The 11,206-nt window shown below is 40.1% G+C and overlaps 2 protein-coding genes across 2 annotated transcripts; both read left to right on the top strand.

Moving 5' to 3' along the window:
• The first annotated feature begins 382 nt into the window (after nt 1-382).
• otud6b (OTU deubiquitinase 6B) lies at nt 383-4,289 on the top strand. The gene is made up of 8 exons (XM_069681636.1): nt 383-641; nt 999-1,147; nt 1,372-1,467; nt 1,803-2,003; nt 2,108-2,222; nt 2,308-2,369; nt 2,461-2,567; nt 3,755-4,289. The coding sequence occupies exons 1-8, from the start codon at nt 566-568 to the stop codon at nt 3,837-3,839; spliced, it is 891 nt and encodes a 296-aa protein (XP_069537737.1). The 5' UTR covers nt 383-565; the 3' UTR covers nt 3,840-4,289.
• A 1,266-nt stretch (nt 4,290-5,555) lies between these two features.
• On the top strand, nt 5,556-7,433 carry lrrc69 (leucine rich repeat containing 69). Its single transcript, XM_069680880.1, has 8 exons — nt 5,556-5,729; nt 5,860-5,986; nt 6,069-6,141; nt 6,249-6,444; nt 6,588-6,659; nt 6,764-6,865; nt 6,979-7,158; nt 7,326-7,433. Exons 1-8 carry the CDS (start codon nt 5,556-5,558, stop codon nt 7,431-7,433), a joined length of 1,032 nt encoding a protein of 343 aa, XP_069536981.1.
• Nucleotides 7,434-11,206: the final 3,773 nt, after the last annotated feature.

Below are 11,206 nucleotides of genomic sequence, written 5' to 3'. Positions count from 1 at the left end.
TAGCAAGCATTGTTATCTTGTGGTAAAAACGTTATCGTTTGGGAGAAAGATTGTATCTTTGGGGAACAAGATATAATGTTGTGGGAACAATTTTTTGTGGGTACAAATTAATTATGGGTGCCCTGAATCAAGAACCGAATGCGTTCCCTCTCTGTATTAAGATCAGATCTTGCTCGAAATGTTACACACGGGTTCAGTAGATGTTATTGCAAATGGAAAGGTTGATAAGAATCTGTACACTCACCTGACAGCCTGGCTGCTATGACATGATTGAACTGTAGTAACAACGAGCCACCAGGTGGCGGTATGACACAACAACATTGGCTGTTAAGTGAGGCGAAGAAGAAGAAAGCTCCGCCCTGTTCCCTCGTTTCTTCCGGATAAGGCCATACAAACCATGCATGTACATCCATGATATCGGCACATTTCTTTTATTGTGGAGTTCCTATATTTATCTCTTTTCCCTGATGTGGAGTACAGGGACGTTTTAACACTTTGTTTATCTAACGGCTGTCATATATCACACTAAAAGAAAACCAACGAAGCAACTAAACAACATCCAGTCATGGAGGGAGAGACAGTGGAGACACCAGAGGAGCAGCTGGCAAAGCAGCATCGCAAGGAAAAGAAAGATATGCAAGGTAGCTAATGTATAACACACCTCTTTTCAGCATTTTTTTCTTTGCAGTCAAAATGTAGTCATTGCAGTTTGCTTGCAGCTCTTTTGTTGTTTTACGTCTTGGAATTTAGCCTAAGCTAGCTACTAGCAAGCAAAATAGAAAATACTATAACTATAATAACTGTGTTATTATTCTAAGCTTTTTTAAATGGTCCCTAATACAATACAATACAATACCCTATTGTAGTTTTAGGTGTACAATTTACATAAAAACCGAGGGCAGAAAAACTGCTGCTGCACTGATCTATAAGGGGGGGAAAAACTGTTCAGCTTATTATCATTGTAGCCGTAATTCTCTCACATTCTGTTTCATTTTCAGCTCAAATCCAGAGTATGAAAAATGCAGTTCCCAAAAATGACAAGAAACGACGGAAACAGATGACAGAAGAGATTGCCAAATTGGAGGCTGATCTCAGCCAGAAACATGAGGAGGAATGCAAGCAACTTCAGTCTACAGCTGGCACAAAGGTAAATGTCTGCATTCAGATTATTGTTAAATCTCATCACTACCTTTTTCATTTCAATCCCTTTATAATTTATTGTACAAGAGGTATTGTTATAACACATTAGAATATGTACAGAATGCATTCTCTAACGTTATCGTCTCACTGTCCATGCTGGCATGAGGTCTGTTTATTACTCAAACATCCAATTGCCACATAATTAAAGATCTCCTCATCCAATCTCACAAGGTGGAGGAGGTGTTGAATGGAGTGGAGAACCTGAAGGTGGAAGCTGAAGAAGAAGAGGTCACTCAGCCTCGTCTCACCAAGGCCCAGAAGAGAAGGGTGAGGAACAGGTTTCACATCAAATAAGACAGTTTAAGTGCTGTTTGTTATTGCCCAGAGCAGTGTAACTGTTTATTGACATAGTCAGTGTACAATGTTAGAGGCAACCTTCAGGGTTATTATCATCATCCCTATTTCTTAGAATTCTAAAAATCGAAATCTAAAGCACAAAACACACAGTTTTAATAATAACTAACTTACTGATAATGAATATTGGTTATTCCCTAAGATTTTATTTTTAATTTATGCATCATCTGTGTTTGCTCTCCTTTTTGAATTTGTTTCAATCATGGTTGCAACTATTCATTAAAAAATATTTAAATAATCCTCTCCAGGACAAGAAGGCCGCCCAGGAGAAGGAGCGGGAGAGCCGGATTGCAGAGGCAGAGGTGGAAAACCTGCAGGGTGTGAGGCACCAGGAGGGTTTGATGCTGGCTCAGAAACTCGCCCAGCAACAGCTTCAGATCAAAGAAATATCCTCTGATGGACACTGCATGTACCGCGCCGTTGAAGATCAGCTGGCACAGCGATCAAAGGTACACATTGTTGTCATAGCTCTAGCAGAAATGTAATAGGTGCTCTGTCCTCTCTGAAAACTTGAATACACAGAGAGTACATTTTCTCTTCTGCTTCACTCTAGTTAGTCATGAGTGTGAAAGAACTGCGGTCCCGTACCGCAGAGCACATGAGAAGCCATGCTGACGACTTCCTGCCTTTCCTCACCAACCCCAACACCGGTGACATGTTCACAACAGGTAACACTTTTGTGTTTGCCTTCATTAGAAGGTTATTGTGTACGTAAGGTAATGATGTTTAAGTGTTTGTGTGCTTCTTTTCCAGATGAGTTTGAGAAATACTGCAGTGAGGTGGAGCACACAGCAGCCTGGGGCGGACAGCTCGAAGTGAGTTGATAGAGTTTAGAAACAGATGCTGCATCTGTGCTGTCGCTTTGTGTACTAACTCCTTCTCTTTTTCATGTCTCATCCCTACCAGCTGCGAGCTTTGACTCAAGTGCTTCAGTTGCCAATAGAAGTGATTCAGGCTAATTCCTCAACTATAAAGATTGGGGAGGAGTTTGATAGCAATCCTGTCACTCTTGTGTAAGTACTGTGTATGTTTTGGTATGTTTGTTAGCAGTGGTTCTCAACTGGTCTAGCCTCAGGACCCTCCGCCTCCTTAGTGACAAATCGCGACCCAAATTTCAGACATTTGTCAACCACTCAGATTTATTTAATAAAAAATGTTGTTTTTACCTGAGATGGAATGAAACATCACAGTATGTCAGCTTCACAAAACATTACAGTATAAAGGTCAACCAAAATGACCAGATGGTAGCAGTGCGAGGAAAATATTCCCTCTACAATTCATTCGGTTTGCAGCCTTTTGTCAGCAGAAATAAACTGCAACATAAATGCAACCACTGTAGGGGTTTATCAAGTTTCAAGAATGTAACTGTAGCTGGGATCACCCAATCAGTGGATAGAGTGTGAATAAACTACACTACTACTGCACACAAGTTATAGGAAACACATGTCATGCCAATGTGCCGAATATTGCTAAGTGCTACTCATGGTGATTCATGTTGGGCCTCTCTTTAAATAACATAACAAAGAGTCGGTCTAGACCTGCTCTTTTTGTGAAGTGTGATCTGGCGCTATACAAATAAATTTGAAATTTGAAATTTGACATGTCCTTCAAAATAAAAGCGCAGCACACATTTCTTTTTCAAGCACACTTTCACAACCCACTGAAAACAGCTCAGTGACCCATTTTTGGGTCCCGACCCACCAGTTGAGAACCATGGTTTGTTAGGGTTCAAGTTGTATTAGCTTTGTTGTTTTACATATGCTTTATGCAGTAAAAGCAGTACAAAATAAATTGCAACAAAATACAGAGCTGAAAACATTTAGACATTACAGCTGTATTAAATACAGCTGAACGCTTCTATGACAGGCAGGCAGATATATTTATTGCAGCTTTGAACTTCTGCAAGTTTAAATATAATTTGTAATAATGTTAAATAAAGAGGCTAAAAAAAGACTCCTTTCATAGATTACGCTGCTGCTCTCATCAGTTAAGATCAATTTAAGTACTTGATATTCCAAACATCTGCAGTGCATGTTCATAAGGGACATATTAAAGGTCTTCATCTAACTGCATTCAGATGTTAAGAATGATTAAGAATCAGCTACAGACAGGCAAACTTGTATGGTTCTAATCTATGCATAAACTATATTAAATTAAAGTTTCTGAAAAGGTTCTAAACATGTTTTCTCATTGTTTGCAGCTACATGCGTCATGCCTACGGACTAGGAGAGCACTATAATTCAGTGGAGCGGCTAAAGGACCCGGTCAATGCAGAGGACAGCTGAGAGACAGACGAGTCATAGTGTGACATAAACCAGTGTGTGTAATAAAAAGAGTGTTGGAAGCACTCACACTAAGGGCCCCTAAATACAAATGTATTTGGAAAGAGCCCACCCCCTTGGAGACATGGATGTTTTCAGAATGGGTTAAATGCATAACGTTACTTACTGTTCAGAGGTGGAAACGATATCAGTGGGGAGAGAAATCTAATCGTCACTATTGTGCTGATGAAAATATCATAATAAAGAAATGAAACTTCCCCAGTCTGTCCCAGTGCTCCCCAGGGTTCTTTTCATCCCCTGTTTAGGTTAGAGATATTGAAATTCATCATTTTAATCCAAGCAGAATTGAGAATGTAAACAGAGTTATCCGGTGGGATGTTGAACTTCTTAGTGTTCCTGGAATGAACTGAATTATTAAACTTGTAAATCATATCAGTGTTACATAAACACATACAATGCAATAAGGTATGTCAGTGCTTTATTTTCAGTATTTCTAATGAAGAAAAAAACAATTCAATTGATTTTTTCCCATTCAATCATATACTTTTTGAATTGAGATTATTAAAGACATCCATATTATTTCTTTCACTTTATGTGATCATCAAGAGGCATATGCACATCTGCTGCTCTGGGCAGGAAAGATGAAGACATACTGTGATCTGATATTCCATGTGCACACCTTGTCTTTTTACATTAAGTAAGTTCAAGTTGTCAGTTTTATACAGTAAAATAGTTTAAGACATACTCAATATGTCTAACTGGTATACACATTTTTAATATCAAACACTCACTACCTTTTATTTTGTAATTAATGTTTTAAAATGCTAGTAGTTGAAAGTAGCCATATGCATTTATTTAGTACATTAATGTACTGTAAATACAAGTTTTAGCACTTCTACTTTACTTGAGTATTTTTTGAGCTAGATATTTTATTTTACTGTATTGTTTGTTAGCTTAAACATCCAAAACACGTTTAGAAAATACAACTTATTACAATCGATAGGCAGCCGATACACTATAATGTAGGAATACATTTTATGCAGCTCAAAGATTTGTAATCATTTTAAATAGTTGTGTTTTTCATGTTTTTATACTAGTGTTAAAGCAAGCAAAGACCAATGAAATGGCTCCCTCAATTCTTTGTGCCGTTTTGTCGCGCCACATTATCACTTGTGAATTAGTTTTTCACTGCGTGAGAAAATTGACTTGTGGCGTGAGAGCATGTGAAAGTGTCGACTGTGTGAGTGTCACTGTCGATGCGTGAGAGTTGCCAGCCCTGCGCTTAGCTGTTGTTTCAGAACACTTGACAGCACTGTTTGTTGACGTGTTTAAAAACACACATCAGTAGCAAGAGAGAGTACTGGAGTTTTCCTGGTATGTAGCCTTTCTATTGAAGTAGCTGGTGCCCCACCAATTTCTTACATATAAAAACGCCACATCTTATATCTGATCTGAACAACACTTATTAAGGAGGTATCTGTATTATGAGTACTTTACCAAGTGCATTTTTTCCATATTAATTGTGTGGGGTTTATTTGTAATACATTCAGACAGTAAAGGAGCTCATACATTTGTCAACAACCTTAAGCACGTGGAAACACTCTGCTATACCCAGCTGTCACCACTAGGGGCCGCTGCTGCCTGACAGCCGATCTTCATTGACAAGCCAAAAAGCGTCTTGTCGCCATGGAAACGTGAACTTGAACTTTTTTTCTGCAAATGGCCGAGTCCGTGGTCAGAGCATTTTACGGCAATGCAACTTCTTTAAATTTGAGTTCAAAGAAAATAAAGGACGTTCCCGAGTGTGTTACCGCTTTAACAAACCTGTCAGTTCTCCTGCTGAACAACAACTCCATCAGCTTCCTGCCTGCCGAGCTGCTCTCTCTGCAACACGTGAGTCTGCCTCGATTTTATACTCCCAGCTCATCTGTTTGACTGGAAAACTTCCAAAATAAATCTTTAAATGTTTTACACACCACGCAGATTTGTGATTAAATATTTTTCTTTATGCGACGCCTGCAAGCTGTCTGAGCTGAATTTGGGAAATAATGCCTTGAAGGAGGTCCCCGCTGTTTTGGGCCATCTGGAGTCCTTGAAGAAGCTGTATCTGTTCAGCAACCAAATCAGAGCAGTGCCACCTGAGGTGATAGGTATGTTCTCACTGTTTTGCACGATTTATTAAAAACAAAAAGCTAAAATTAACCCCTTTATTGTCGTATTAATGCTTCACAGGTGGCTTCAAAAACCTTGTTGTGCTCAATCTGAACCACAACCAGATTCAAAGACTTCCAGCTGAGATTAAAGGGTATCAAATATCTTTATCCCTGCAGTGATTCTCTTATTAATATTAATACATTTTCTTACACAAAGAAAGCTGAAATTATGTGTTTTTATGACCATCTTTTGCATCAGCTTGAAGAGTCTTCAACATCTCAGTGTGCTGGACAATAAGCTGGAGGAGCTCCCTGCTGAGTTGGGTCATCTCACCAGGTTGTCTGTGATAAACCTGACTTCCAACAATCTGTCTCAGCTACCTCAGCAGCTGTACCAGTGTAAAGGCCTAACCAAGCTGCATGTAGCCAGAAACAAGCTGAGCAGCCTGCCAGAGGTGGGTGTTCATAGATGTAATTTCAATATACTCACGTTAAGTTATACTGCTGTGTTTGTCTTTGAACCTCATAAACAGGAAGTGTTTGAGTGCATACTTTTTCAATGCAGCAGATACATAACCATCACTTATATTTCATCCAGGGAATCGTGGCACTGACAAAACTGCAAGTTCTCGATGTGGCTGGTAACAAGTTGTCCATGTTTCCTGTTGAGGTACAGTATCCAGTATTACATAATTAAGGAGCACAATTAAATGCTATCGTGAAATCTAAAGTATGGACTCACAACTTCACTGTGTGACTCATGACTTTGTGTAGTTTCACCAGCTGCACCTGAAAGAGCTTTATTTTGAAGGCAACCGGTTTGTTCGCTGTGAGGCGATGTCGTCAGTGCAGGAAGCAGAGGTGCTAACGTTAAAGGTAAAGTACAACAGACAGCACTACAGACAGACAACACCTATTTATCATGAATGGTGTAAAATACTCATAAAATGGCTGTTGTTGTTTTGGTCTGTTACATCTTTGTTTCCCAGGAGCTGGGTGCCAGGTTTGTCCTGCAGGAGGACAGGAACAGGTCCTCTCTGGTCCACAGGATGCTTACCCACTACCCGTCACTGACTGACCTGTTGTCCAGCAGCAGCTGTTGTGCGATCTGCCTGGGCCCCTTCCTCACCACCTGGCTGGAGTGTGTGCATTTCATCAGTCTGAAGAAGGTGTGTAAAGATGTCCTTAAAGATTCTGATTTAAACAATAAGAATTTATTATGGCACGTCAAGCATATATAACTCAGCCGTAAAGGGGCATGCATTACTAGCATTAGTCATACATCACCGGAATAGGATAAGGCTCATGTAATAAAATGTGTTCTTTTGTGTTACAGGACATGAAAATGAAGAGCTCGCTGACTATTCCAGTGCGTGCTCTTCTCTGTTCATACAAGTGCTTTAACACAGATGGACACTCCTTCTATGGTGTTGCTTCAAGATAAATACAAGCTCATTAAAAAGGTACTGTGCATTTACACAACCACTTTTCAATCTCTTTTTTCCAACTAAAATTGTGGACACCGTTCTGAACCAAAACAATTTTAGCATTTCTAGGGCGCCGGTTTAGCTCAGTGGTTAAACCGTGCATCCCATATACAGAGGCGACAGTCCTCGATGCGGCGGCCCCGGGTTCGACTCCCACCCTCGGCTTCCCTGTCATCCCCACCCTCTCTTCCCCTGTTTCCGCCACTATCCACTGTCCTCTCTCTTCAAATAAAGGAATAAAAGGCCAAAAAAATAATTATAAAACACATAAATACAATTCATTTCTGACTGCAGCTACAGATATGTACACAAGTAGATGATTTCCAGTATACAGAGGTGTGCTTTAAATGCCTCACAGATCTCATTTGACTCTGTGGTCACTAGGTGGCGTCAAATGAACATCGAAAACTGTTCATCCCTTTGGACCCAGTTTTAATGCTTTTATTAGATGCTGCAGTTGATAAACTGAAGTATATTTACACTTTGAGGCAACCACGATTCACAGTGATCGAATAAACATTGCAAAGGCTGGATAACAGCTCTACTCAGGGTGACTTTATTTACTACTGTGTACTTATGTAGCACTTACACATACCATTCCCCATCTCAATCGTATCGATGAGGGAAGGCTAAAAAGTAAACATTTCTTAGTATAATATAAATATAATTTAATCCTCAAAAATGATCATAAAGTTTTGTTTTGGTAGGAAAACTTTGGGATTTTTTGCAGGAATTTTTTTAAAAGACTGCATCAGTTCTGGCTCAGTGTCCCCTTTAGAACGAGTAAAGTCACACATCGCTGACAAACTTTAATTAATACCAGAATAAAAAAATGCTAATATATATTTTTGTTACACATATGTAGGGAGGTTTTAGATCTAGTGAGATCTTATATCTGTCATCAGGGCTCAAGCTGTACTGAGACTCCATCACTGCCCCGTCTCTATCTCCACCTCCAGCCAGTGGCATCTGCTCCAACCTGCCAGACAACAGAGAGATAGAGAGAGGGAGGGAGGGAGGGAGAACTTCATTTCTAGCAAATTAATTTCCCATCCACGCCTCCAGAGCTTGCTCGCTCGTTCACTAGCTGCTGCGGCCGCTGCTGCGTGTGTCTACTGAGTCGGAGCCTCATGCATAAGGCATCAGGTTTAATTGCAAACCCAGAAACTAATGACTTTGGACTGGTTAACAGCAGGGGAGCCATACATCTCGAGCAAACTGAATGAAAAATCAGCTCGGAGGAGAGAAAAAAAGGAGCCGAGCCCCTAATTGATGAATAATTGAAGCGGCGAGCTACAGGGCATAATTGTGACATTTTGTTTCAATCAATTTCCAAGTGGTGTGGGCGAAAGTGCACTTAAAGGGAAAAGGCAATGACAAAGAATGAGAGAGAAAAGGAGAGACAGAGAGAGCGGTCGCTGATGGAAATGGACATCAGGTCTTCGGTCATTGCATTGACATTTTCTAGGGCAGAAAAACAGACTCATTCAAACAAAAAAAAAAGTATTTTCTCTCTATCTCCATCTCACTTTGTAGGTTTAACTCCTGTTATGCCACTGTCAGGTCACCTTATCCCTCCCAGCCAATGGAGCCATATTCATTCAAAGCCATTTAATATGTTCATTTTCACTCACCTTATTTGTTTAAAAAATCCTTTTCAAAGCTGCTGTCGAGTTTATTTCTGTTTACATGGTTTTCTGTATGTTTTTAAAGCAAAACCTTAATTCCTTTTCCAGGCAGCTTACTTAGTTTTCTGACATAGTGTGGGGGCAGTGGGCCAAGCCGACCAGTGCTGTGGAACTAAACATCTCACTATGTGTCGTGGCCTCGTTGGTGTTAGGTGAACAGAGCCTCGGGCAGACAAAGAGCAACAGTCAGGGTCACGGAGCCACGATGCATTGGCCTTACGTAGAATGATATTTATTGATATTTAAGTATTCTACAAAGTGCATTTACAATACGAAGAACATCAATGCTCCACCTAAAAACAGAAACCATGTAATGCCATTTCCAATATTTGAGAATTCAGGATTTAACAGCTGCACTAACTCCCAACCGAGTAGGTACTGTATAAGATCCAACATGTTTACATTTTAATAAACGAACTTATTTACTTTTTGCAGAGAACTGGATGATACGTCTTTCTTCTGTACAGTAATTGTGAAACATGACTCAGCAGCCGTTTAGCTTAGCGTGGCGCAAAGAAACGAAAGGAAATAGAGGGAAAATTGAGGGAAAACAGGAAAAACAAGCTACTACTAACCGGCTACTGTCTATAGGTTCTTAATTAACGTACAAACTTGATAGTGGTATCAATCTTTTGGAAAACATACTTTACTTTTTGCAGAGAATTGGATGAAAAGGTTAATATGCCTCTCTTCTGTACAGTAATTGTGAAACATGACTCAGCAGCCGCTTAGCGTAGCGCAGTGCAAAGGAACGGAAGAAAATCGAGGGAAAACAGGAAAAACAACAAGCTTTAGAGGTTGCTATCAGCACTCAAATAACTACTAAGTGTCTGTGTAATTATTTGTACGTATTAAAGATACAATATGCAAGGTTTTAATGAGTGGATTTTAAAGGTACCAGTAGAGAGATTTTGTTACCTCTCACACTGCTAGGCTAGCTGTCTCCCCCTGTTTACAGACTTTGTACTTAGCTAATCTAAGCTAACTGGCTGCTGTCTATAGGTTCTTTAATGTACAAACTTGACAGTGGTATCAATCTTTTGGAAAACACACTTATTTACTTTTTGCCCAGAATTGGATGAGGCGGCTGATTCGTCTCTCTTCTGTACAGTAATTGTGAAACATGAGTCAGCAGCCATTTAGCTTAGTGTAGCATGACGACAGGAAGTAGAGGGAAAACAGGAACAACAACTAGCTTTACAGGTTATGATCAAACGTCTGTGATTTTTTTGTATGCACTAAAGACACAATATGTAAGGTGTTAATGAGTGAACTTTAGAGGTATCAGTGGAGATTTTGTTATCACGCACAGTGCTAGGCTAGCTGTCTCCGCCTGTTTCCAGTCTTTGTACTTAGCTAATCTAAGCTAACTGGCTACTGTCTATAGGTTCTTATTTAACGTACAGACTTGGTAGTGGTATCTTCTTACCAAAGTCAAGTAAAATCATTTTACCTCCTGGTTACACCACTACAGACTTTGCTCTCCTGCCTCTGGCAGTGGAAGAAAGCTGTATGTTCACACATTTACATTCAAACTTAAGACTTAATTAAATTCCTTAGCTTACACAGACACCGTTTTGTTCAAGGGTGAGTAATAAATTATGTAAACTAAATCTCTACCAGATTTACATAACGCCCTCACAATTCCAACTTGTTTTGTAGAGGCGTTTATGAACATAGCTAATAAATAGGTCACTCCATTCTGCTGGCACCACATTAATGGGTGAAAGGCCATCAGCACGTGCCTCCTTGAACGCAGCAGATGTTGGGTCCTGAAGCAGTGGAGCAGCGGCAGCAGCAGCGCCACTAGCTCTGCAGCCTCGGGACTCGTCTGTAGTCTGTCTGGTGTCTGGTGTTTAGGCTCTATGCATGTATTCACACACGCTTCTTTAACACACCGCATCAAAGCAAATACAATCACTCCACCCACCCTGCATTGATGACACATCATCAAGACAATTTTACCCCCTTTGCTTTGTTTTCATCATCACAAAACACATAGTTTCACCCCCACGTGTGCGCACATCACTGAGCTGTCCCTT

The sequence above is a fragment of the Semicossyphus pulcher genome, unplaced genomic scaffold, assembly GCF_022749685.1.
Source record: "Semicossyphus pulcher isolate SPU_LCO1_2020_fin unplaced genomic scaffold, fSemPul1.0.p SCAF_5, whole genome shotgun sequence".
Lineage (NCBI taxonomy): Eukaryota > Metazoa > Chordata > Actinopteri > Labriformes > Labridae > Semicossyphus > Semicossyphus pulcher.
The sequence above is the reverse complement of the archived record's forward strand: the minus strand, read 5'-3'. Positions and strand labels throughout refer to the sequence as shown.